Raw genomic sequence first — 27,970 nt, 5'->3', positions numbered from 1 at the left:
GCAGTGAAATCATAATACTTGTAACATTAAGCAACAAAGTAGAGGATAGGTATTAAAGGTTAAAAGAAGAACAAAAAATAATAGTGACTGATTATTAAAAATTAATTATATTCTTTTCCATTTACTAATGTAGCGGTCGAATCAAGTGACCCAAATCTTTCAATACATCCCTTCCTTCATTTCTTCCATTCAAATATAAAAAGTACAATCCATGCATGACTTTCAGAGCATGCTATCTTGAACAAGAGACCTTATCCTCTGTCTTTCTCATACTGAAATGGCTCATCTAACATCACAATCAATCACTACACTTTTCTTTTTGTCCTTGACGAATCTTTATGTTATTTTTTTTTACCCAGTGTGATAATTAGGACTGTAAAAAGTTGACAAAGTTGAAATTGAAGGGAGTTATTTCTCCTGCATTTACTGATTTAATTGATTTGGACTACTTGTATCTTGGTGACAACAATTTAAGACTAAGGTTCTAGATGTTTCCAATAACAATTTGTCACGAAAGGTTCCAACATTTTTACCTGAAGTCTTGTTCGTTGGAAATGGTAATTCTTTGCTTGATGATCACCTTTCTCAAACAAATGGAACAACTTCAACTACTTCTTCGCCACCATGGCTCGCATGGCTTGTAGGTACTCTACACTTAAATTTCTACTAAGTTCTTTATATTTATTTTTAAGTGTAAAGTATTATTTTGGTCTTTATCTTTTGGATTAAATTCTAATTTAGTTTCTAACGTTTTGAACGTCGCTCCTAACAACTTTTATACGTTTTATTTTAATTACAAAAAAATTTTGAACAGATTCAATATTGTCTTACTATTAAATTTGGTACAAATAATTTATATATTAAAAAGTCATTCAATAACATTCGATTTTAGCATATAAATAAAATTGATTCACCAATAATCACTAATATAAAAAAAATTGCTTTTGAAGCGTTAATAATTGACGCTTTTTAATTTTGATATTGGATTTATATATAGTAGTATTTTTTAACAATGTATAAAATTTGGTGTGTTTTTTTCATATGGAGATCACAAATTTGACCTTCCAATTTGTAATGTTTAATTTTTTTATTTTTAAAACACAAAATTGACTCTTCAGTTTGTGAACTTACACAAATCTGACCATCTGATTTGTGAATTTTAATTTTTTTTATTTTTAAAACAAAACCGACCCTCTGAATTGTGAACTTACACAAAATAAACCCTTCAATTTGTGAACTTACACAAATCTAACCTTCCAATTTAGGAACTTTAATTTTTTAAAATTTTTAAAACACAAATCGGATCCTTCGATTGGTGATTACCTCCATACTAAATTAAAATATACATTTTTTTATAACTAAGAATAATACAACAATAATTTCTATATAAAAAAAATCAGCCTAATAATTAATTGTTATGACTTGAAATTTTGTACAAAAAAAATCGAAGAAAAAAAATATTACAAAAAAATCTTGGTTATATTTTTCTAACACATGTGATAGTAGTACTGCTAGAACTTGAAAAGGGGTTGAATTTAGAAGAGAAATTCCTTTAGCAGTTTTTTGTGGAAGCAGATTATGCAGAAAATTTTTTGCATTTTGTCTCTAACACGAGAACAGAATAGAGAAGGAAAAAAGAGAATCAGGCCAGCATATATTCTAGTTCTTCTTGTGCCATGAAATCTACATTCAGTCTTCACCATAACCATGGTAAAATTTTTACTATAATCAAATTGATTACATACACCAATACCAATGAATTACAACCTAATTCATCCAGTATCAACTACTAAACTTCTACCCAAGCCTAGCCATCACCAAGTGTTATCCCAACTGAGTAAGAAAAATTAATTCTAGTTCAACAAAATCAATTGCATAAAAACTTTCTTTAACTTTTTTAATGCATCTCTCTTACATCTTTTTTCTCGTGACTTTTTCATTTTTTTAACTCACTAAAATATGTCGTTTTCCGTTATAAAAAGATAAATATTAGATAGTCATAACACTGAAATTTTAAATAAAACACAAAGTTAAAGAAAAATGTTTTAACTCAAGTGTATGAGATGATGCTAAGTATCACTCTATTTTTCTTGCTTTCAATTAATGTTATGAGGTCGGCTTTATAGTGTAAAGCTTATTTTGCAAATTTCATCACTATCTCTTTAATTTTCTAGTTAATTTTGCCCTTTGTAGTTGTCATTCTTGACATGCACTTTTTCATTTTTTTTCACTATTTTTGTTGTCCTTAGAGTTACTCCACTGTCTCTGCTGTTGTTGGAGCTGCCTTTTTTGGCATGCATATCCTTTCTATTTTGCGCCATTACAACTACTACCTATAGCTTTGCAATTTTATTTTGCTCTACCCATCTTTGCTAATGATCTTTGGCATTTTGATTTTGTGTTATTCTTATGTCTTTGTTGTCTCTTATTTTTTTTTTCTAAGTTTGCCAACTATTCTATTTCCTTTTTCTTTCCTTTGCAAATGCAGAACCTTCTTTTTCTTTTATCTTGGTTCTAATTCTTGTTCTTTAAATGTAATGGAGCTGATATTCATGACTTTTGGCATTGTTTAAGTTTGCTGAAGCAACATGTATTGGGCTGAGAGATGAAGTGTTGGCCTTGCACCACTAACACTAACACACACATAAAATTAAATTTGGATTTTTAATCCAATAAATATTTGTCATCATATTTATATACCCAAAATCAATTTTAATTCAATAACATGAAAAAAGATATGACTTAATTAGTAATATTATTAATGTTAATGGCACTTATTTCTTTAATTATTAGTGAAATAAACTTGTTTAAAACTTTTTGAGACAGAATAGAATATTTGAAACATTAGGGACCAAATTAAAATTTGACCCAAATATTAAAAACCAAAATAATACTTTACTCTTTATTTCTAATTTATTTTCAAATCAAACAAGGACATCTGAATATTTTTAGTAAATGTTAGATATATATAATTATTTGTAATGTAAAATATTTTATACAGTAATTATATTTATTTTTTTATGATTATTCATCTAATCAATATAAAAAATAGTTATTTTTATTAACGTAACATTATGTGATTGGATATACAAATAAAATTATTTTATGTGCATAATTAATTTTAGTTTTAAGTTTTGAGAATGTAATCTCATGTAATATGATAGTAAATCTTGGTTTATGACTAAAAGGCATAAAATTTAATATCTATTGTTCCAAAAAAGGTATATGATAATTTGATATAAACAACTTGCAATAATAATTGCCAAATAAATTTCCAATCGGGTATAGATAGAATATAAACATATGGCGGGATGGTGTGATTTTCACTAAATTTGATTTTTAAATTATAAGGTTATTTTTAAATCCAATTGCATAACATTACAAAAGAAAAAAATGATAAATAATATGCATACATCTTTTGTTGCCTGACATATTGTGACTATTTTTCTACGGATCCAAACCAAAAACTAGCAGGAGGTGTTGGACTCATCATGATGGTAATATATCTTATGATTAATTCTGATCATCGTAAGAGGTGTTTTAGTTTACTACAGAAGATGACATGGAAGAAAACAAGCACCTTTCCTGACCACAATGTCGAAGATTTCATAAAAAGTTATCGTTCCATGACTCTAAAGCGCTATAGTTATGGCGAACTAAAAGGAATAACAAATTCATTTAATGAGAAATTAAGACAAGAGAGAGAGGAATATGGTATTGTGTATAAAGCAAGATTGGTTGATGATCGTCACGTGATAGTGAAGGTACTAAAAGAATTGAAAGGAAGAGAAGAGAAGTTGTAAATGAAGTTATCACTATTGGTAGAACGACTCGTGTGAATATTGTTTTATTTTTAGAATTTTGTTATGAAACACTCAGTTACAAACAAGGTTGCGAGAACCGGACCGGTCAATGAACCGGTGAGATTACTGGTTCAATGGTTTAATGGTTCGACCGGGGTTCAATCGGGGTTCAACCGGTTTAATTAAATATTAAATAAAAATATTAAAAAACTTAAAAATAATTTTAAATATATTAATTTAATAAAAAACCGTTAAAAACCGGCCGGTTCGACTGGTTTACCGGTTAACCGGCCGGTTCGACCGGTTTTTTACCGGTTTTTTGCTGGCCAGTTTTTGAGCTTACCCGGACCGGTTAACTGACCGGTTCTCGGTTTTTTCGGTTGAACCGGCCGGTCCGGTCCGGTTTTCAGAACCATGGTTACAAATTTATGTTTAGAGGCTTGCTACACATACAAGTATTTTTGACTTACAAGTTTTACAAGTTGCTACACATTAGAGTCTTTTAATGCGTTATTTAGTTTCCAAAGCGCTATACTCCCCGTGAATTATGAACGACTCCTCTTCCTCTTTCTCTTCCTCTTCCTCTTCCTCCTCCTCTTCTTCTTCTTCTTCTTCTTCACTCACCGTGAATTATGAACAACTCATCTTCCTCTTCTTCTTCTTCTTCACTCACCGTGAATTATGAACAACTCATCTTCCTCTTCCTCTTCCTCTTCCTCTTCCTCTTCCTCTTCCTCTTCTTCTTCTTCTTCTTCTTCACTCACCGTGGATTATGAACAACTCATCTTCCTCTTCCTCTTCTTCTCCTTCTTCTTCTTCTTCCTCCTCTTCCATATATTTCTTCGTTATTCTCTTTGCCTTTTCATTAGTTGTTTTATTTGCGTTTATTACTAATATTCTTGCTTCATTTTTTTTCGATTTTCATGGTTTCTGAAATCAAACTTTGAAATCGTTTTGAAAATAATAGAACTTCAGAAATACACCCAAACGATTATAGAAATACACTCAAACGATATTTCTTCGTTATTCTCTTTGCCTTTTCATTAGTTGTTTTACTTGTATTTATTACTGGTATTCTTGCTTCTTTTTTTCGATTTTCATGGTTTCTGAAATCAAACTTTGAAATCGTTTTGAAAATAATAGAACTTCAGAAATACACCCAAACGATTATAGAAAATGCACCCAAATGATTATAGAAAATACACCCAAACGATATTTCTTCATTATTCTCTTTGCATTTTCATTAGTTGTTTTACTCGTTTATTACTGGTATTCTTACTTCTTTTTTTTCGATTTTCATGGTTTCTGAAATCAAGCTTTGAAATCGTTTTGAAAATAATAAAACTTCAGAAATACACCCAAACGATTACAGAAATACACCCAAACGATTACAGAAATACACCCAAAGGACACTTTATGCATAATTCAGAACTCTTTCTCTTTCTCCTCCTCATATTTTGCTGCTTCTTCTTCTTCAAAAATGATTTCAGAGCTTGATATCAAAAAATAATGGAAATCAAGAATAACGAAAAAAGAAAACAAAGAGAAAAGCACGTAAATGAAGAAGGAGAAAGAGAAGGCAAAAAACGAAAGAAAAGAAGAAGAAAAAGAGGAGGAAGAGGAAGAAGAATGTGCAGCAAAAAGAAGAAGACGGTGCAGTAAAATTGTGCAATAAGGGTTGAAGAAGGAGAAAAGGAGAAAGAGAAAGTAAGAAACGAAAGAAAAGAAGAAGAAGAAGAAGAGGAAGAAGAATGTGCAATAACGTTCAAGCGCGTTAATATAATAACTTGTAAAGACTTGTATAAAAAAATGCTTGTATATGGAGAATTTTTCATATAAAATATGCTAAGCAACATGATTCTTTCTAATTGATATTTGATATTTTCTAAACGAATGTAAGTAAACCTTATCCCTGTGCTTACTTCATTTGTTAACTCGCAATGGTTTTAACAAAACTATGTTAAAAACTTAAAATAATCTACATTACCAAATTTGAGAGGAAGAAAATCAATTATTAGATATCATGCCATATTAATTATTTTGTGATGTATTCACTTATAACCATAGTTAACAGATTCGGTTCGATTTAACTGGTTCGACTAGAAATTTGATTATCTGGTCGGACCGAACCATTTGTTAAACCAATTGTGCAACGGATATGGTCGATTTCGGTTTGACCTGCCGGGTTTTCATAAAATCCGGGGTTAATTTAATCCGGTCCGAGTCGGTTTTTTCTTTCCAAATACCTGAAACGGCGTCAGACGCCCCCTCCCCTTCCCTTTCCCTTTCCCTTTCCCTTTTCCCTTTCGATGAATCCCTAATGCCCAAATGCCAAATCTGAGACTCTGACTCTCAGAGTCTGAGTGGAAACCTCCCTAACCCAGCCAGTCTCGGTGCTCTCTCCGTCTCTAGCTCGGCAGTTGGCACTCCCCCTCACCTCGTCATTCTCTCGTCTCTCCCTTCACCTCGACAGTCGTCACACTCAGTCTCTCACGGCCTCACCTCATCGCTCTCTCAGTTTTTCACCTCGTCCCCTCACCTCGGTCGTTGTCGCGGTCCCGTGCCCCGCGCTCGCTTCGCCGGCGGCAGAAGCAGACGGATTTCCAATTCTGTTTTGCCATGATGTATTCCATTTCATAAAAGTAATAGGCCTAAATGCTAAATAACATCTTTTGCAAAAAAATTATTGTATTTAATCCTTGGATTATATAAGAAATTATGAGGGTAAAAACTTATCTAGAATTATGTAGTGAAGAAATAAATGCTAAGTTATAGATTGTGATAGTTTCAATAATTGTGACAAACTGATTTGACAATACACAAATACTGAAATAAAGAAATGAAAATTATGTTTTTTTCCCTCATTTAGAATAATAGAAAATATAAAAAAATTGTATCTTTGATCATATTCTATCATGAATTATATTATGTATATACAAAAAATCAGACACTAATCAATCATATTAGAATATAAAATATATATTAAAAATATATAAAATAAGACATATAAATATACACAAATACAGAATGTATTTTTTTTTCAAACATATAATAGTTTTGTTCTACCATATATACCTATCTCAAAATCTAAATAAATATATTTCTGTGATTGTATTTGTGTCATATTTCAACTATCAAACACAATTTTATGGACTATAAATGACAATAGGACTTCTAACATAGTAAACTGAGTTTCTCCATATAAGGGACCCAGAGATAATTTTCATACTTGCCATAGATTTAGCTTTCACCATTAATATGAAGTTCTTCTTCTGCATGGTATGAGAAAATATGAGGCTGGTTGGTTTCACTGTGATTTCAACTCCCTTTGGTGACTTGATAGTGGCATTATAGATTGTTGGACCAAGACCTACATTTGTCACTGTCCTTTTGAAAACTCCAATTGTCGTGTCTTTATTTGATTTCAAGATGAGTTGCATGGTGGGGTAGTTGATGGCATCATGGCCAATAGCACCAGGAAGCAAATAAGAAGAGCAATTCACAGGAGAACCAAGTAACACTGATAATGTGGCACCACTGTAACCTTCATGGCACAGGAATTGGATGTAACCAAAGTGATCCATGTCATAGATTAAACCAGGTGTTAGAGCTCTTGTCGGGCTTAGTTGGCCAGAACCATAGGCAAATTCTGCTTCATTGTTCATTTTCTTGCTCATTGGTTTGGCTTTAGACAAAGATTATGAAAATGTTAGTCATGTCAAAAGATATGATGTTATGATTTATGGATTTTAATTTGTGCTAATTTTTCATGTTAAGCAAATGGTTAAAACAACTAAGCTAGTGCACACAAGCTTGTTTAGTTTCCTTTTTTCTTCATAAAACCTCACCTGTGGTAATAATGGCAGATCTGATTGCAGCAGGAGTCCAATCTGGATGAAATGACTTCACATATGCTGCTACTCCAGCAACATGAGGACAAGCCATGGAAGTTCCTGACAATAGATTAAATTTTGAAAATTGTGTGTCCCCTTTCAACCCAGTGATTGACCTCCTAAGTGTATAAGATGCCAAGATGTTAATGCCAGGTGCTGCAATATCAGGCTGCACAAATGTATTATAAAAATAAAAAACAAAACAAAAAAACTCAGTTACTTAGGTACCGAATTTATGGTTAAATTAAATATACAACTAACTGTGTAAGGTTGAAAACTTGCATCCATTTTGTACCTTAAGAATATTTTGAGACCCTGGATTTGGACCTCTAGATGAGAATGAAGCAGCAAATGGAGCTGGCTTTCTAATTTCATGGGTCTTGTATATCACTGCTGATGGTGATCTTAGTTGAACATGAAATTCAGGTCAACTTGAATCTTTTAGATAACTTGGTTAAAAATTTTATAGTGAACTACACTTTCTTTAATATTTGGTAATATAATATACAGCATGCACTCTTTGATTTAGCATATTTATATTAGCCTCTTCTTTGATTTAGTATTACATTTTACAAAATACAAGGGTGTGAAGAGATTATACTATCATATTTTAGAAGGAGAATTCTCTGGTGCCTAAAATATTTGTGTCGAATTTGTCTAAAAGGTAAAGAGTGGTTATTAAAAAGTTAAACAGGGTTTGTTTGTTTATACCTTGTGGAATGTATATAGCTAGTGATAGTATGACCTAAGCTCATATTCACAATGGTAGCAGGAGCCATGAAAACTTGAGCAACATCAAGATATCTTTGTCTTTCAATTATGGCACCAATTCCCCCAATTTCTTTCACAATTGCTTCAGTGCCATATGTTCCTAATTTGCAATAAACAAGCTTTCCCTTCACCTTATTTGGATCTAAGGAACCTCCAAAGCAGTATCTATATCAATGCATTAATTAAAATCTTCTTTGCTATCATCATTGAACAAACAAACATAATTGGTAAGAACAAAAGCAAAAGCTACCTAGCATATTCCTTGGCTTCAGAGTTTAGAGCAGCATTGACGCCATTGATGAGAGGATATTGTTTCTGTTTAGGATTGAAACTGCTCACTCCTATTCCCTGCATAACCTCCATGATTGGGGTTTCACACATGATGAATTCATGACCAATCTTCTCAAGATTCAATAACAGAATGCATGTCATATTGTTTATTATTTACAATATGACCATACAAATTGGTTTGTAAAATAGTAATATTCACATAACACATGATTTAGTCTTTCATTTCACTAAACCCTGATCAAATTAGAGGTGAACTTAGGTGAATCTTCTATAATGCTATAAGTTGCATACGTGCCACAAGTTATGTGCAGCATCTAAGCCACATTGAAATTTTAAAAAACTAGATAAAAATTTCTAAAATAGTGATCAGAAAATAATATATACAATTAAAGGCTACTCATAGGATTGAAGTTTTGCACTGATTAGTATGACAAAACAAAATCAAAGCATAAACTTTTAGTATTGTTTCTAATTCTGATGTGTACTCTTACATTCAAATTCATCATAGTTATATAAGTAGACCTTGGTTATGAAATTAGAAGTTGATTAATTAAATTAATAACCAAAATACTCTTCTTTTTCTTTTTCTTTTTCTTATTTCAAGAAAATTTAGAAGGCATAAGAAATAAACTTACAGAAACATTCTTTCCACTCCCTAAAATCACAGTGCTCCTGAAAGCCCTGTCAATGCCACTAGCTGCAACTGTAACAATCCACGGCGCAGTATTCGTCACGGTGGCCATATCCGGGCCATCATTTCCGGCGGAGGCCACTGTGAGTATCCCTTTACTAACGGCGAAAAACGAGCCAATGGATATAACATCAACCACATAGCTAGGATCACCTCCACCAATGGAAATTGAAATGATATCCACACCATCATGAATGGCAGCATCAAATGCAGCAAGTATGTCCATGTCTGCACATCCACTGGATGTCCAGCAGACCTTGTAAATGGCCAGCCGGGCCGAGGGGACTGCGCCGCGGGCCGTCCCGTTAGCCAGGCCGAAAAGGCTTGCCTTTGGGACCAGGGTGCCTGCTGCTGTTGATGCAGTGTGAGTGCCATGGCCAAGAACATCTATGGGAGATAGTATGTCTGATGGATCAGAGTTTCCATCTGCTTTGAAGTATTTTGCTCCTATGATCTTGCTTCATGTTTTGCCAACCATGAAAAGAATACAAAAGTTAGAACTTTAACAGTTTAACTCCATAACATTGAAAAGAAGGACTCTTTTTTTTTCTTGTACCAATAGTGTACGCATCACTCTGTATCCATAAGATGAACTTTTGATTTTTTGTCCCTTTGGTAAAACCATAAGTATTTTATTAAAGTGATTACTCACACCAAGATGAATAGAGTTTTATTCATATAAAGATGCAGCCTTAGAGATTGACACCTCTCATGTTAAGGTTTAACTAAAAACCGGTTTTATTTCTAAGGAATAATTCAGTTATATAACAATTGGTTTAGTTTCATTTAAATAATACATTATACATGTGAACTCGCATTTTTTTATGTAAAAATAACTTTAACTATCTTCATGTGAGTTTCTACTATTTTTTTATTAGATGTAATTTTATTCGAGTATTTAAAATTTGATAGGATGACTCTCAACTCCTTTGTAGTATATATATGAGATATGAGATATGAGATATGAGATTTATATTTCCTAAAATATCCTGTGACATTCAAGTGATTACTCAAGTGATTTTATTAAAGTGATTACTCACAGCCATAAAATGGATTTAGCCCTTTACCCCTTCTTCAAGGAAATAGTTTTCATGTCAATCATCACGTATTAATAACAGTGCCTTGTGTATAGTAGGCAACACATTTGTAGTAATAATTATTTGAAACAAATGTTACCCGAATATGAAAAATGTTTTGGTGCCCCCACATTTATCTATGCCTTACCGTACAACTACACCGGATTACATTTTTAATTGAAAATAAAAAAAAAATGATTAAGGTAAAACAAGATGATAATTAGCTGATATGACAAGCTTTAATCTCTTATGAACTTTGCATGTTGTATAACTATTCCTGCATATTATTGTTATATTATCTGATTGTATTAATACTCTATGAATTTATTAGAAAATTAATTTTTTTAGATAATATCAATCAATTTTTTTAAATTATTTTTTTTATTTTAAATGCTAAATATTAAAGTCTATAAAAAATTGAGTTTTTTCAATTAAAAAATTACTAATATTGACTAATTAAAAGTTTACTTTTCATAATTATTCATTCGTATAATGTAGATCTCATAATCAATTTAGAGTGTGTTTGGCAAACCCGTTTGAAAAGAAAAAACACGTTTAAACTTATTGAAAGATTTAATTTTTTATTTGGCTAACTTTTGATTTGGTAAACGCAGAATCAATTTTGTAGTCAAAACTACTGCAATAATTCTTGCTAAGAAGAATGCCCATGTTGTGGCAATTCCACCCAGAAGATAATGGGTTACTCCTACAGCACGTCCCTGTACAATACTCAAAGCTTTAGGCTGAGTAGCAGGAGCAACTTTTAATTTATTATGAGCCCAAACGATGAATTCAATAAGTTCTTGTCAATAACCAGGCCCGCTGAATAGAAACATTAAACTAAAAGCCCATACAAAATGGGCACCAAAAAAAAGAGACCATATGCAGATAATGAAGAACCATAAGACTGAATTACCTGTTTAACAGAAGCAACAATTTCTAGCTTCTGCATTTTACTAACAGATTTTTAGCCATTTACATTAAACATCTATTTTTCCTTTACCAATTTTATCCTTTAGACATGTTATTGTATTATTTATGAAATTCTTATTATTTCTCTCTATATGAGCTCTTTTTTCTATTATTTATTATTTTTATTTTTTTGTTAAACTTTTTATTTAATATTATACACTTTTATAGTTGTGATTTTTGTATATTATATTTATTATTATCTTTTCATAATATGATTTATTGATCCTATTAGGTAAAATAAATTAAACAAAAAATTATTATAAATAATAATAATAATAGTAAAAAACTATAGGTACTAAAAAAGAGTATTAAAAGAATTAAAAATATACTATATAAAATATATCATCAAAAACTTTTAGATTTATTCCATCTCTACCAAGATAAATATTTAATTTTATTATTTTTAGTATTCTTTTTTATAATTATGATTCTGGTATATATAATTTTTTGTTGTAATCTTTTTATATTACAAATTAAATAAAAAATTAATCATAAATATTAATAAAATTATAAACGTTGGATTTCAAAATAATATTAACAATAAGATTATTAAGAATATTAAAACAAAAATAAAATTTAATGGTTGATGAGAGTGAATAAATTCAATGTAAAAAAAGTACAAATAACACAGAAATGAAATTTACTTATTGCATCCTGAGAAATTAGCAAAAGGGCCGCAACTCCCTTTCCATTTTGCTGGTGGAGGACTTAATCCATCATCCTTGAAGCTTTGAGACTCAGGAGTGATCCCTACCTCGCCAATATGCAGACACATTATAATTTCCATTTAAATTATAAAGTAGCATTTACATCAGATAAAATCTCACATTAAGTACATAAAAGAAAAAATGTACAGAAAATATAAATAGGAAGAGAGCTAGTAGGATGCACCTGTGTCCAAAACACCAACAACAATGTCACTCTCAAATTGCAATCTTCTCTTGGCAGTTACTGGCAAACCAATGAAGTTCCATGATCTTGTTGTGTGTAGCTTGCGGTACTGATTTCGAAATACCAACAAAACTTCATCCATTTCTACATGAAACAATTTATGTAAAAAAAAGGGGTTAAAATTTCCAAAATTTCGAGTTCAAGCCTCTCCTGATGTACTAAAAGAAAGTAACAAGATACATATTTAAACCAAAGAAAAAGGGATGAGCTAGTGTAAATTGTTCAATACCAGATAACTTCTTGGCTTCATTCTCTGATAGTTTTGCAGCAAATGCATTGAAGCTATTTGTGTAGCTGTAAACCATGGATTCTTGGGCTTCAAGATAGCTAAAATAAACACAAATCAAAATCACAATGACTATTAACTCAAAGTGAAATAATAAATAAAAAGAAAGAAGTTCCTTTAAAAACATGGTTTGGGAGGATGGCTGCAATAGAGAAATGATTTTTTGAACATTCATATTCTTATACTCTGTTGATATCCATTCTATTATCCTTTGCTTTTAGTATGACTCTCATTTTAATAATTTAAACTCCTGTTTTCACCATTAGATTAAGTTATGTGTTCATAGACACCTTACTTTAGTGCTCTAAATTCATATCTCCCTTCAATTTAAAACAAGGTGGAATTTGATTGAATAACAGCTACATATATTGTTGATGTTTTATGATTATGAGCTTTTAGTATTTTACCTTCCCTTCACAGAACTTAGAACATTTAAATGTGTCTCATGTATAATGTCACTATTCAATGTATGATGAGCTCCCAAGAAAACAATGTAAAAGTCCTGCATACAAATTCAATGGTGATGATCAAGATTAAACTAACATGTAACCTATGCTCGAACATGAAAGTGAAGAAGTATATCTTGCAAACAATAAGTAGAAAAAGGAGAAGAAATCCAATGCCTTTCTCTCGACGCCATTCGCCAAAGTGCTGCTAAGCAGTATCAGCACCAGTTGAAGCCTCCAGAGAAGATTAAAGGATCTAGTATGTTTCTGTAAAATCATATTTGGAAGTGAAACTAAAATGGCTTGAGAAGGTATAGACTATAGAGTCTCTAAGCAGAAGCCTATATATAGCATAGAAATTTAGCAAAAGAAAGGTTTGGATTACTCAATAATTAATTAAAAGTTTTATAAGCTTAAGCTTGTGAGAATCTTCAGGCCTGAATTTCTTTTAAGATTCTCATTTTGTTTTGTGTATGTTGCTATCCCTATTTCCCTATTTCTTTCTCAATAAAAACTCAATTGATGTTATGATATCTACAGGGGGCTCATGGTGGCTTTGTGGTACACGAAGATTAATTTCCCATCATGTTATTTATTGATTTCTGCTATTTTTGCTTTGAAGTTGGAAAATGTCATAAGCTGTTATTGTTAAGAAGGAAATTCATGCAAAAATATCTTAGTTCTCTGTCTTTAGGGCTTGAGAGTTAAGACTAGTGGGAAATTTATACCATAATATTGTGTTTTTCTTTTGCTATAGTTTCTTAGCAAGAAATGCAAATAAAACTTTATTATAAGATGACATATAAAATTTATTTAAAATGAGTCTACATCCTTTAAAAATATAAACGTGTAAGTTGATATGAATGCATGCAAACATTTTTGAAAAGTTGCAACTTTCTAATGCAAGGAACACATAGATCCCTTGACATTAGTACTGCAAGTGCTAAATAGTAACACCATTGAGCTGCAAGTTGAGCATAAAAATCCTTGAGGTAAACGTTAAGTGACATCTGACATGTTATTGTAGACTTTTAGTATGATAATGTAATGTAATGTGTTATGTTGGTGAAAAAAGTTTTTTAAATTGATATTAGTCATCTTGATGCTAATTCTTATATATTTGTTATTGAATTTATCATTTATTTTTTATGTAAAAAAAAAACCTATTTAGTAACTTTCTGCTTATTAAGATTCATTCACAAGAAAGTTTAATGGGAAAAGCAACTTTTTTTTAATTTCAGAGAATAAAATAAATTTTTTTTATAATTCATTTATCAAACGACTAATTTAACGAAAATTAAACTAGTCTGAAAAAATTTAATAAAATTTAATATGAAAGAATCATGCGTTTATGTCCAAATAATGTTTTCAATAAGGCAAAAAGCAGTTTTCAGTGAGGAACGAAAAGCACGAGTTAGCAATAATAGGATTAACAAGGTTTTTTTTTTTGGTGTAAGGATTAACAAGTTTTTCGTTTTCATCGAAATTGATTTTCGCCCCTAACAAATTTTTGCTGCCGTTCATATCTTCGTGTAACACCATTCTGATGGGCTTTTTGTAAAACACCATTTTGCATCTATTTTTTTTTCAACAAAAAAAGAGAGACTCAAACCTACAACTTCTCAATAGAGACTATGTCATTTGAGTTATAGCATTTTACATTCATTTAAGAAATTAAAGGTAATCAAATTATTCAAATTAATTAGCATGTTAAAGTTAAAATAAAATAAAAACTACCATCAAATTGAAAGTTATTATCTTGAGAAAACAGTATTCAAATAGGTTTAATCATTCTATTAATTTTTATAATTTTATTAAATTAAATTTATATTTTTTATTTTTAATTAAATTTTTAATTTTTTAAATTTTTTAATTACGTTTTAACCATAACAAAAATATTTAAGTTAATGAAATATTTTGTTTTTAAATTGAAGTTGAATATACCATCAATAATTGTTAAAATTTTTAATATGACTCTTTTTTTTTTAGAATGACAAAATAGTGCTTCCGTTAATTTCTCTTTCTTTCACACACATTCTACTCCTCCAGTACCACACTCTCTTTTTCGATCACCCTTCCAACACTCTTACACTACTCTATCTACCTTGATTGTGTCATTCCAGAAGACATGGCATATTATGTATTTGTAAGAAAAAATTCGAAACTATTCATCATCTCTTTTTTCTTGTAAATTGGCGTGACAGATAGGAAGATTGATTTTGAAGCAGTGAAACTTGCAATAGGTATGACTAGGTCAAATTGGTTATTTGTAAATTCGATTCTTTGTATGTAATTTTTGACTATTTAAAATTTTACTATTGCAAGTTCAAGTGAAGATGGTAATCTAATTTTGAATATTCGAAAAAATGTTTCTTTTAGTACAAAAAATGTTTTTTTTTTATAAAAGAGTATTTTGACTGTCAATAATTTCAATTACAAGAAGGCAATACACTTAAGTTGAAGTTGAAAAAAGATGGTACAAGAATAGTCTAAATTACTTCCTTTTCTTAAGCATCGAAGTCTTAATATTCGACCTTTAGGATGAATAGAAAATATGAGTGCTAAATTTAAAGAACAAACTGAAGAAAACGTTAAATTTGAAGATCAAGAGAGACGTAGGTGTCAAAACATGGGAGACAGTCATGACTTAGAAAAAAGAAGAAATAAGATAGTGGACAAACATGCTTCATTTACATCTATGATCTATAAATAGTAAAAATTCAAAAAAAGTGAGAAACTTCAATTAACAATACTAGATCACTATATAGGCTCACAAAATTCTCAGTCCTAAGGATTCAATAAAAAAATGAAGTGTAAGTGCATGTGAGTATTATAAATCAACTTTTAATTTGCTTCCTTTTGTTTTATTTTTTTTTGTGTTTTTTTTTTATTTATTTGATTCATTTTTTTTATTTTCTTTGAATTTTGTTGTTATTTTGCTTTGATGAATATTTTTACATTTTTATATTGTTGTCTTCATTTATTTTTTTTTCTAATGTTTGTTTTCATAAATTTATCACTAGTAATTTTGATATAAATTGCTTTGATATTATAATTAAGTAATTTTCGGATTAAATTCAATTTTTTGTTAGAGAAATCGTATTTATTCTTTAATATTCGAGATTTTAATATAAATTTGATTCGACATACTATCAAAATATATCAAAAATCGAGTGAAATAGTTCTTATTTGATTAGCTGGTTAAGTTTCATTTGATTTTATGGGAAGTAAATGTAATTGCCAAGGTTGCGAGAACCGGACCGGTCAATGAACCGGTGAGGTTACTGGTTCAATGGTTCAATGGTTCGACCGGGGTTCAACCGGAGTTCAACCGGTTTAATTAAATATTAAATAAAATTATTAAAAAACTTAAAAATAATTTTAAATATAATAATTTAATAAAAAACCGTTAAAAAACCGACCGGTTCGACCGGTTTACCGGTTAACCGGCCGGTTCAACCGGTTTTTTACCGGTTTTTTGAGCTTATCCGGACCGGTTAACTGACCGGTTCCCGGTTTTTCCGGTTGAACCGGCCGGTCCGGTCCGGTTTTTAGAACCATGGTAATTGCTGATAGAAAGAGTTAGGATCCGTTTGGGAAACATTAAAAAACTACTTTTTTCAATTTTTGACTTGTAGAAAGTTACATTAATGTATTTGGTACAATTATTTAGATAAACTTTTAACTTTTTAAAAAGTTATTTAAGAGCTTTTGAAAAAGTTAAAAAATGTGACTTCTCATATTTTCAAAAGCTATTTTATCACTCTTATTTAATGCACAACTTTAAAACAAGAACTTCTATAATAACTATCCAAACTCAAAATAACTTATTTAAAATTTATTATTAATAAAAATTCTTGTATTTTAAGTTTCTTTTTCAAAAGAACTTATTTAAGAAGTTTAGCCAAACTGACCCTTAGTGTTTTAGATAACCATGAATATGTAGAATCAGATGATAGAGGTCTTTAGACTATTAGACGATATTTGCTAACTCTTTGAGTTGTACATTGTTTTTGGCTTTCACTATATGCAATTATACTAAAATCAATCCGACAAAAAGATTAAAAAAGTTCAGATAAAATATTTTTTTTTTGCGTGAATTTCTTTAGTATTTATAAGACATGGTCTTTCAGGGTTGATAAGAATGTTAATTTTACTGAGATCATTGCTTTTTTTATATAAATATTTACAATTTACTGAATTTAGAGGTAAGGTGGATCGAAAAGAATAACTTATTATTTAGCATATTTAAATACGTAAATAAAATTATTGTTGATTTTCCTTTTATTTTATTGAACAATTTTTGAGATTCTAACTATGTGTTTGGATTACGGTTTGTAAATGAAAGTTTGTATAAAATTAAGTTTGTAAAATTAATTTTAATTAAAAGTGAGTTGATATTAACGTGATTTATGTTTGGTATGTCTCATTTAAAATAAATTATAGTAAACTAAATATTGTTTGGATTATATTATTTAAAATTACTTTTAGATAAAAAATTATAAAAAAGGACATAAATTTAAATAATTATTTTATGTTATCTTATAATTTTATTTTAGATATCTAAATAAATTTTAATTTTTTTAATATTCTCGGTATTCTTTACTCTAATAGGATTAATAGAATCATAAATGTATCATTAAGGGTCCAGATCGAAAAAGTGGAACTGTTTTTACGTTGCATATTTGAACTTTGATTTAGTGCTAAAGAATTTTCTGTAGCTACCATATAGCATTTAAATTTTTTTTTAAATTTTACTTATAAAAAGTAGTAGTATTAATATTTAATGTAATTTTAAAATTAAATTGTAACTTTTTAAGAAGTTATTTAAGTATTTACAGAGAAGTTAAAAAAATGACTTTTTCATAATAAAAAGTTGGGTAAAATATACATTTTGTCCGTAAAGTTTGACAAAAGTTTTAAAAATACCCATAAGTTTTATTTTGTTTCTATTTTGTTCCAAAAGTTTTTGATTTGCATCAAATATACCCTCGACTACTAAATTTTCAAAAAAATTTAAGACCGATCTAACAATAATGCATGAAAATTATGTTTAATTTGCTTGTATTAAGGGTTGTTCTTATTACATTGTTGTTAAATCGATCTTAAATTTTTTGAAAAATTAGCCATCAAGGATATATCTAAAGCAAATCGAAAACTTTTGGTTAAAATTGAAACAAAATAAAATTTAGAAATATTTTTGAAACTTTTGTCAAACTTCAAAGACAAAAAATATACTTTACCCTAAAAAATTTTTTTCACATTTTTTTTAAATTAAATACAAAATAGTTTATTTATAAACTACTTTTAATATAAGTATTTACACCATCTGTTTTTTGTTTTCACTGTCAAAAAAATATATTAGAATGAAAAAAAAATAATAAGTATAATAAATAATTTAACTTTTTATAAATATTTTTTAATATTTCTTAATAATAAAGATCTATTTAAAAAATTAAAATAATTTAAAATTTAATTTAAAAAATTATAAATTTAATAAAATGAAAGGTTAATTAAATCCTTCATGAATCACAAATGTATAATGAAGTTTCTAAAATTCCCATAAACCACACAGGACAGGAGACATCTAAATGCAACCTTAAACCCTAATGTCCTTCCTTACACCCTTCCTCGCCCGCCAAAAAAATTTCCCCACTGCCACGCTCCTCACGCGCCACCTCTCTTCCGCCACCACCAGAACCACCACCTCCAAACTCCACGAGCGCTACACATTCACTCCACCACCTTCTCTCTCCCCCGAATCCCAAAACGATGATATTCCAACGAAACCAAACAAGAAAAAACCAAAACCAAGGTACCGTCCGCCTTCGTCTCTGGACCGAAACGGACGCAAACCGGTTCGTTCTGACCTGCCGTTCGATTTCCGGTTCAGCTACACGGAGAGCAGTGAGAAGGTGAGGCCTATCGGGCTTAGGGGGCCCAAGTACTCGCCATTTGGGCCTGGAAGGGTGGACCGGGCCTGGACCGGGGTTTGTGCGCCTGCGGTGGACCCGAAGGTAGAGTTGTTGGAGGCAAAAGAAGAGCCGAAGATGGAGCAACAGAGGAAGAAGAGGAGAGGTTGGGTTCAAGGAGAACCTCTCTCCACTGCTGAGAGGAAAGCGCTGGTTTTGCAGGGTGAAAGGGGAAAAACCAAGAGGCAAATCAATCTAGGTATGAAAAATTAGGGTTTTTTTAGTTGTAAAAATTGGTTCCCTTTGCCTGTATGTTCTAGGATTATGAAATTAGGATACTTTGTTGGGTTTTTTCCTTCCAAAATAAATAATGCTGAGGATGACTTATTTTGATGATATTTTCTATGAAAATTTGTCTTAGTGTTGGATACTTTGAGGACTACCTTTATGTTACATTGAAAATTTATCCTACATTTTGTATCCTCAATTTGAATTTTGAATTTTGAGGCGGTAGCTGCGTTAGTATACAGGTCATATTAACTTATGAAGGATGATGGTATTTATGTGTTGACTGCTTTTGTGGTAATGGTTTAAAACTATATAATTGGGATACTTTGAAGTGTCTGTCTTACAACTATTACTATATGAGGAACTGAGATTTTGGTGAAATCGTATGAGAATTGGAAAATGTAAGGGCTAACTTATGTTATATAGAAAAGAGGGAAGGCTAATCTTATTGACACCATGAACTCTGTTTTGGTCACAGGTAGGGATGGCTTAACTCACAACATGCTGGATGTTATTCATAAGCATTGGAAATATTCTGAAGTGGTTAGGATCAAATGCATGGGCGTTCCAACTGTTGACATGAAAAATGTTTGCACCCAGCTTGAGGTTTGTACCTTTCTATACCCTTTCTGTGTTCATAAAACTACCTAGCCTTCTGAAGTGAATTTTTCTATTATGGTCTGTTTAATATGTGTGGACCTATGCTGGTTGAACCATAGTTGGATACTTGGATTATGTGTCACTCTATGTTTAAAAGCTACTTGGTTATGCAAGCATAAGCAATTCTCTTGCACTTGTCACAGGACAAAACATATGGAAAGGTCATTTCCAGGCATGGGGGTACAATTATATTATACAGAGGCAGGAACTATAATCCCAATCACAGGCCAGTAATTCCTCTCATGCTGTGGAAACCCCAAGAACCTGTCTATCCTAGACTGATTAAGACAACAATTGAGGGTCTGAGTATTGAGGAAACTAAAGAGATGAGGAAGAGAGGACTAGCCGTTCCCGTGTTAACAAAACTTGGTATGCTTGCTATATTTTCTAATTCCAGTTTTATGTATGCTTTCTGCAAAGGTTATTGACTCTGAATTGAATTGCAGCCAAAAATGGCTATTATGCATATTTGGTGCCAATGGTCAGAGATGCTTTCCTCTCAAGTGAATTGGTTCGGATAGACTGCACGGGTCTTGAGAGGAGTGATTACAAGAAAATCGGCTGCAAGCTCCGGGTAAAGACGATTTTGTTATTTTATTTTTTCTTTTTCTAATTAGATTATTGTTATAATTAGCTTTACAATGCTTTATCTATGTGTTCTAGTTATTATCATAGGTTGCATAGCTTAAAAGTGGACCCTAACAGATGAACTTAAGTGTTCATTGTGTTTGTCTGGGTTTTGAAAAGCAGAACCAACGTTCAAATATGATTGTGTACAGGGATGAATTTGGGATTTGAGTAACGCGGGTATTGTATTAATTTAGTAAGATCACACGGGTTGAACTCTTAAAATATTTTTATTTTGTTCAGTTGGTTCATTCAACAGTGAAACATGTTCTCTTAGGCCCATAATACTTTTAAGCATTTTTTGTGTGTGTGGATTAGCCCACATCTTTAAAAGCAATGTAAATATTAAAACACTTCCTCAATTAGACATTATATCTCTAACATAATTTATAACATTTTTCTAAAAATATTATACCATATAACCATATACATGTATATACAGTGCTTATAAAAATTCTAGGGGGACCTTGCCCCCCTGGGCCACCCTTTGTATTCGTCTGTGATTTTGTCCCTGTAGTAAAAATTTATTTGTTCCTTAAAATTTATTAATGCAGGACCTGGTCCCTTGTATTCTGGTGACTTTTGATAAAGAACAGATTGTAGTTTGGAGGGGGATGGATTATAAGCCCCCAGAGGATGGATACTTCTTTAAAGATAAAGAGTCTTTCGATGATTATGATGATCATTTGGATGCTGGTGTAGGGTAACATGTTGAGCTTCATTACAGCAGCTTAGGAGACTAAATACTCTATGGTTGGCTGTGTGATAATGAGGTATAATCTTGCATGGTATAAGTTGCAGCCATGAATCAGAAGTTCCTTTAAGATTGAATTATTTCTTTTTTGTTTTAATGCAGTAAAAGAGAGAGGGACACTTTTAAGATGATGTACCTACTGCCAAGGTTGATGCTGCTCTTTGGATATGAAGCCCAAAAAATGTTCTTTAACCATGTCTCATTTGTGGCCTTAAAAGTGGAGAAGAAGCATTCTGAAAGATGTAAATCTGTTAAATTATATATACAAGCTAATTCCTGAACTGAAGATGGTGTAGATAGGATTCTCACATTTTTTTTATATTCAAACTTTACCCTCAGTATTTCAAGTAAAAACCGATTGAATTTTGATGTCTTCAGTGTATCTTTTCACAAAATCAAGTTTCTCCATTAGCATAGCCAAAGCTTGTTAGGGTTTCAGAGCGGTCTTTTGTGATGTTCTAAAGAACAAGATCAGCCTCATACGTAGGTCAGGTGGAAACTGACTTTGTAGTCACAATAGTCCAATACAAAGATTAGTCACCAAATTTGGGACTTGATAAGATATGTTAGCGGTATAGTGTAGATTAAGGTAAAAAATATTGGTGATAGCACCGCATGGCTTTCTTATAGTTATAGTCTATGAAACACGGACACTTCGCTGAGTTGCCGTGTCCGCGTGTCGGACACGTTTCGGACACGACACTCACCGACACTCGTCCGACACGCGTGTCTGCTGTGTCCATCCGTGTTTTAATGAAAAATAAAAAATTCTTCATCGGATATGTCTGGACACACCTAAATACCATCACGTGTTAGCATGTTCAGTCTTATTTTTAATATATATTTTTAAAATAAATTTAAATATAGTATATATTATTATTTATTAAAATAAAAAATATTTTAAATACTTGATATAATTAACATAAGATATTGAAAAAAATTAAAAATTTTAATTTATATTTTAATATCAATAAAATATCAAAATATTATTACGATTTATCTAAAAAATACTTTATGTTTTATATATATAGGTGTTTTCGTGTCATATAAGATTTTAAAATTTGCGTATCTACGTGTCCGATGTCGTGCGTGTTTCTGTCCGGAGTCTGTGTCCTTGCATCATAGGTTAGATATCTTTTCTTTGTTTATCAGAAGCTATTAGTATATGTGCTAACGTGTTCAATCGGTGACCGTTGGCTTGGTGTTACGTATAAATAGTATTGGATTGGATATAATGGCTTATGTCATTGAATTATTAATGTAAAGTAGGTTATGTTTATGCATTTCATCTGAAGTTTACCCCTTGAATCTTGTGAATAGATAATTGAACAGCTATTCTTTTCTAGTTTCTAGAGTAATCTTACTTTAGACAACATGATGCTGTTAGTGACTCACCGGCAAATGAATGAGATTTCGAGACTTCGTAGTCAAAACTCAAAACACCCAACACAACTTGAGCCAACAGTTAAAAGTGAAGTGACACATGGTTAGGTTACATTACATGCGTTTTAATTTTTTTATCCTACTATGGTGGGAGATTTGTATGGAAGGCATTGGTCCACATGAATCCATATCCTCTCGGAAATCAAGCAATTAAATATTCGATTGAATGTGAAATGTCCCCACTGTCATGCTCTCATTTCGACTGGTCCCAGTTTCAGATTACATTCTCTTATTTTTGCAGTTACTAGTCTATTTATTCCATTTAACTAATTTCATAAGATATATTTTATTTTGTCAACAAATTTATTAAGAATCAAATTTATAAGTAGTAAAGAAGGATATTTAAAAGTAGTAAAGGAGGATATTTTCATGTTACTTGTAAATAGATAATTATTAGCTTAATTACGATATTGGTTTTTATAATTTAGGTCGAAAATTTTAGGTTTAATTACTCTGTTGGTCCTATAGTTTTATGAAATTTTTAGTTAGATTCATATATTTTTATTTTTTAATTAGATTTTTGTACTAATTTTTTTCAATTAACTGATTAATTCTTTGATAGTAATTAACTTAATTGTATAGGGATCTAACTAAAAAAAATTGATGCAGGAATTTAAATAAAAAAAAAGTGTACAGACTTAACTGAAAACAAATTTTGGTGCAGTGACCCAATTTTAAAAAAAAAGTATAGGGATTTAATTGAAAATTTCACGAAACTATAGGGACTAACAGAGTAATTAAACCAAAATTTTATTTATGAATAAAGCTCTACGTCCAAGCAAAATACTTAACTAAGTCTAACTAAATTGTTATAACAACTTTCAAATTTCGCGCTCATTCTCCGTTTCCTTTTCCTTCTCCTCCTCTTCGTCTTTTTTTCTTCTTCTTTTTCTAAATTCATGCAGGTTCTTCTTCTTCCCTTCTTCTTCTCCTCTTTTTTCTCTTCCTCTTTCTTCTTCTTCCAAATTTGCACGAGCAGATTCTTCTTCTTTATTATCGTCATCACCAATAATATCAACATTTTGCAAATGTCTTTATTTGCCATCATTAAATATTTCGGTTCATTTCTTAATTTATTTCGATTCATTTGTGTGTTAATTGAGGTTTACTTAATGTTGCTGATAAGTATTGACCAAATTTTTTATTCTTTAAGTAATTTTGATGTATTTTTGTTAATGATTGAGTCTTTTTGTAGTAAAAAAGAATGAAATTATTTATTATCACTTTATTCAATTGTATTGGATTTCATTCCATTCAATTCAGTTTGTCTTGAAAGCCACTCAAACCATTGGGACAAATTATTCATCGACAACATACCTGAACTACAAATGAATCGAAAATATTATTAAAGTGAAACCATTGTATAATACCAAATGAACCGAATATTTGTCCATTATATAAATTCGAATTCAGAAACATCTGCGTATAGAATGAACCGAAAACATTATCAAAGCGAAACCATTGTATAATACTACATGAACCGAACATTGGCCATTATATAAATTCAAATTCAATTCAAAATGTTGGTTTTTGTTAGCAAAATGTTGGTGTTGTTGGTAATTACGATAACGAAAGAAGAAGAAGCAAGAAAAAAAATTCATCAAACCTTCTCATCATGTTCTTATTTTCTTGTCTTGTTCATCTAATCAAATAAAGAAGAAGAAACACATAATGCTGCAAAATCACTTGATGGATTTTGATATGTTTTTGTTCATGATTCAATTTTGTTTGTACTTGTTTTGAAATGAGTTTACATTTTGAATTTAATTTTCAGTTCATTTTGAATATAATTTTGATTCATTCCTATTATGCACAATTCAAAACTCTTCCTCCTCACCTTCTACCGCTTCTTCACTAGGGAGAGAATGACGAAAAAAAATACAGCAACAACAACAATAAAAGAATGACGATAAGGACAAAATACGTGAAGAAGAAGGAACACGAAAAAGGAAGAGGAGGAGAAACGCGAAGAAGAAGAAGACGCTCCGTGCATAAATGTGCGTGGGAAGAAGAAGAAGACGTGCGTGTAATCACGCTCTTTTAATGAGAGTGATTTTTGTTGTTGTTGGGCTTACTTGGATGAATTAGAATTAAAAAATACTTGGATGCGTAGCACCCTTTTTTATTTATTTCCAACCTTTTTTGCATTCGAACTCGTCTTTAAAGTTCAAGTTGATTTTAAAATCATCATTTTTACCTAAATTTTAAAAATTAAAAAATAAGAGAAGCATATTCTGGAAAGAGAGAGAAGAGAAGTGAAGAGAGAGAAACACGGTGAAGAGGAAGGTGGCGACGATGCCGGCTAGGGAGATATCGCGCGCTGTCGTTGCCGTTTCAACTCTTGCACCAGGATATCCATGAGCTTTGTCGTGCTGCACCTTGCGCTTCTGTTTCTGTTTTCGAGAGTCACGTCGCCGTTTCTGTTTCTCACCAAACTTTGTTGCGCTGTTCCTTGCTCGCTTGTCGTTGCTCATTTCTACTTGTCGCTGTTCATCACCGTTCGTCCCTATTCCTCGCATGCTCGCTGCTATTTCATAGGGTTCCAATTATACTTTTTAAATTTTGTTGAATTTTTTATATTTGAAATGTAGATTTGTTGATTCTTTGATGCTGGTTTTTGCTTCTGTTTCTTGTTTATTATATCATGTTTTCTTGCTGTTTTGTTACTGTGTTTTGTTGCTACTGCTAGTGTTTTTTGTTTATTCATTCTGGTTCTGTTTTAAAATTTTTATTGTTGCCGCTGGTATTTCTTGTTGGATGGAAAAGAAGAAAAAGAAGAAGAGAAATCGAGTATTTTGGTGAAAAAGGTTGTTGGAAAAGGGTCATTAGAGAATGGTATTTTAGTGCGAAAAACAATTTTAAAACCAAGTTGAATTTTATATGCAAATTCAAATGCCAAAAAAATTAGGGACGAATAAATACTTTATTAAATAGATAAATCAACTATAATTAAAAGCAGTATTTGGGAAGATTTTGATCAAAATTTTCATAAAAATGGTAACATATTTAGCTAAATATAAAAAATAATTAAATTACTATTTTAAGTTGGTAATCTTATAACCAAAAGTGATTCTCCTTCTGAGTCGTGTTAAAGAATTTTATGGGTTTTGTTGAATCATCGAGAACAAAAAAATAATCAAGAAATTTTTTATTTATTTGACATCATTTTTACATATTAGCATGATACACACTATGACACTACGTATTTGGGGAAAACATTTGTGGTTTTAGTCTTCTACGTATTCTTTTGCAAAAAGGTTAACCACAAAAGATGTTTCGAATTATTTAAACATTGATAAAAATATATTTAAATTTTATTATCGATAAAAATACTTTTAAATAATTTAAAAACATAACAACAATTCTTAACAATAAATATATATTTTTAAAAAATATTTTAGAGATTAAATTTTAATATAATTTTTTGCAAATATAATTATAAAAATAAGATGTTATTATATATAAAAACGAGTGATTTTTCGATAAGCATATATTTTTTTATAATTTTTTTGTTAACAACCAATAATACTTTTAAAAAATCACAATATTTTTTTTTTATTTTTTGTCAACAACCAATAATACTTTTGAAAAATAAAAAACATATATACTTAGTGAAAAATCACTAAATTTTAAGAATAATAATATCTCATTTTTTAAATCATGTTTATAAAAAAAATATATTAAAATTTAATCTTTAATATACTTTTTAAAAAATATATATTTAATATTAATTTTTTTTATAAAATTATCTAACATTAAATATGTATTTTTCAAAAATTCAATCTCATGCATTTTTGTCATCATGGAAGGCGTTTTTGGTAATTAACCCTTTGCAAAAATATTTGAAGTCCATTTGTAAAAACAAAAATATTCCACGTGTACACCAAATCTTCAAACCGGTAAGTACTAACAGCGTTACAGTACTACTGCTCCATATTTCATATTTTCATATTTGCATATTCCATAAAAAAACAGCTTCTTCTTCTTCTTCCGTCTCCTCAACACACCAAACCTTCAAACCGTACTCTCATAATGGCGGAAAACGGCATCACCGACCCTCTACTCCCTCCATCTTCCTCCTCTGACCACATAATCCTCAACCTCTCCGAATCCCAACGGCCTAGCGATTCCCCCAACCCGTTCCAGTTCATCGGATGCTCCGAACCCCCAAGCGTTCCTCCTGCTTCAACCGTAGACCCCTTCCGAAACGGCACACAGAACGTGGAGGGAGTGTACGAGTGGGTGAAAATCGTTGCATGCTTGCCTTTGGCGCTGGTTCGAGTGGTTGTGTTCGGAGCGTGCTTGATGGTAGGGTACTTGGCAACGAAGTTTGCGCTTTGGGGGTGGAAGGACAAGGAGAACCCTATGCCCACGTGGCGCTCTAGGGTTATGTGGGTTACCAGAGTCTGCGCTCGCCTCATTCTCTTCTCTTTCGGGTAACACAAACAGTAACAACTCTCTCTCTCTCTCTCTCTCTCTCTCTCTCTCTCTCTGTTTCTTTTCAATTTCAAGAAGTATTTATAGGACTCTTTGGTTGTACTTGTACCTGTATGCGTTCTGGTTATATTTTATTTATTTTTCAAATATTATATTTATTTTATTTTTCGTGTTTTTTGTTTTGTTTTGTTTTTATTGTTTTTGGTGGAAATGTCAAACTGCGAAGCTAAGTTCAGATAGAATCCGGTGCAATAGAGATGATATGTTCGCAACTTATTTTTATTTTTGTGTTTTAGTTATCCAATATACTAATATTATATTTTAGTCCTGATATCGACTATCGAGGGCTCGAGGCTGAATTTGGATCTTCTAGATTGAGAAAGTTGGTAAAGTGATAAATCGAGAATTTGTAACTTCTATCGTATACGAGCCCAAAATCTTAATTCAATGGTAATTAATATTTACTTTCTCACCTTACAAATATCCTCACTTTAGAGGATGTTGAATTGTTAATCCTATTAGTCTAGTGAGCATTGTGGAATTTCGGGGCTTTTAATTTCTTTTTTTTTTAATTTGTGTGATCTGGTTTTTGTCTCATTTTGTTTGTTTTTTCTTTTTTTATTTATTTATAATTTTTTATGATTTTGTGAAGAAATTAAACTATATTTT

At 30.8% G+C, this 27,970-nt stretch overlaps 3 protein-coding genes across 5 annotated transcripts in view; 2 read left to right on the top strand and 1 right to left on the bottom strand.

Annotated features, from left to right (window-relative positions):
* Positions 1-6,766: 6,766 nt before the first annotated feature.
* Positions 6,767-13,477, bottom strand: LOC107485542 (subtilisin-like protease SBT4.14). 2 transcript variants are annotated; one of them, XM_016106077.3, is made up of 11 exons: positions 13,358-13,477; positions 13,142-13,236; positions 12,678-12,775; positions 12,389-12,532; positions 12,142-12,247; positions 9,394-9,907; positions 8,718-8,824; positions 8,408-8,632; positions 7,992-8,100; positions 7,652-7,865; positions 6,767-7,488 (listed from the first exon to the last, which is right to left on the bottom strand). In XM_016106077.3, the coding sequence occupies exons 1-11, from the start codon at positions 13,457-13,459 to the stop codon at positions 6,950-6,952; spliced, it is 2,253 nt and encodes a 750-aa protein (XP_015961563.1). In that variant the 5' UTR covers positions 13,460-13,477; the 3' UTR covers positions 6,767-6,949. The 2 variants fall into 2 exon arrangements, with proteins under 2 accessions (XP_015961563.1, XP_015961565.1); XM_016106079.3 differs by having other exon boundaries at positions 8,718-8,815.
* A 5,253-nt stretch (positions 13,478-18,730) lies between these two features.
* On the top strand, positions 18,731-21,798 carry LOC107485541 (CRS2-associated factor 1, mitochondrial). Of its 2 annotated transcripts, none has more exons than XM_016106076.3 (6): positions 18,731-19,351; positions 19,859-19,986; positions 20,184-20,409; positions 20,487-20,614; positions 21,370-21,440; positions 21,524-21,798. In XM_016106076.3, the coding sequence occupies exons 1-5, from the start codon at positions 18,790-18,792 to the stop codon at positions 21,400-21,402; spliced, it is 1,077 nt and encodes a 358-aa protein (XP_015961562.1). In that variant the 5' UTR covers positions 18,731-18,789; the 3' UTR covers positions 21,403-21,440; positions 21,524-21,798. The 2 variants fall into 2 exon arrangements, with proteins under 2 accessions (XP_015961562.1, XP_015961561.1); XM_016106075.3 differs by having other exon boundaries at positions 21,222-21,440.
* A 5,016-nt stretch (positions 21,799-26,814) lies between these two features.
* LOC107485540 (lysophospholipid acyltransferase LPEAT2) overlaps positions 26,815-27,970 on the top strand; it is a 6,507-nt gene continuing 5,351 nt past the window's right edge. The window contains exon 1 of the mRNA XM_016106074.3: positions 26,815-27,300. Within this exon, the coding sequence (XP_015961560.1) occupies positions 26,897-27,300 (404 nt within the window). The 5' untranslated portion in view covers positions 26,815-26,896. The remainder of the gene's footprint in view (positions 27,301-27,970) is intronic.

Source organism: Arachis duranensis, chromosome 4 (genome assembly GCF_000817695.3).
Source record: "Arachis duranensis cultivar V14167 chromosome 4, aradu.V14167.gnm2.J7QH, whole genome shotgun sequence".
NCBI lineage: Eukaryota > Viridiplantae > Streptophyta > Magnoliopsida > Fabales > Fabaceae > Arachis > Arachis duranensis.
Note: the sequence above shows the minus strand (reverse complement) of the source record. Positions and strands in the feature narration are given on the sequence as shown.

Excerpts from the sequence above, each read along its gene's own strand:
- LOC107485542 (XM_016106077.3), bottom strand. The coding sequence starts at position 13,459 with ATGATTTTACAGAAACATACTAGATCCTTTAATCTTCTCTGGAGGCTT. Across the intron at positions 12,248-12,388 it reads TGTTGGTGTTTTGGACACAG|GGATCACTCCTGAGTCTCAA; the intron begins GTGCATCCTACT and ends TTGGCGAGGTAG. Across the intron at positions 7,866-7,991 it reads GGTCTCAAAATATTCTTAAG|CCTGATATTGCAGCACCTGG; the intron begins GTACAAAATGGA and ends ACATTTGTGCAG.
- LOC107485541 (XM_016106075.3), top strand. The coding sequence starts at position 18,790 with ATGTCCTTCCTTACACCCTTCCTCGCCCGCCAAAAAAATTTCCCCACT. Across the intron at positions 19,352-19,858 it reads CAAGAGGCAAATCAATCTAG|GTAGGGATGGCTTAACTCAC; the intron begins GTATGAAAAATT and ends TTTTGGTCACAG. Across the intron at positions 20,615-21,221 it reads AAATCGGCTGCAAGCTCCGG|GACCTGGTCCCTTGTATTCT; the intron begins GTAAAGACGATT and ends TTATTAATGCAG.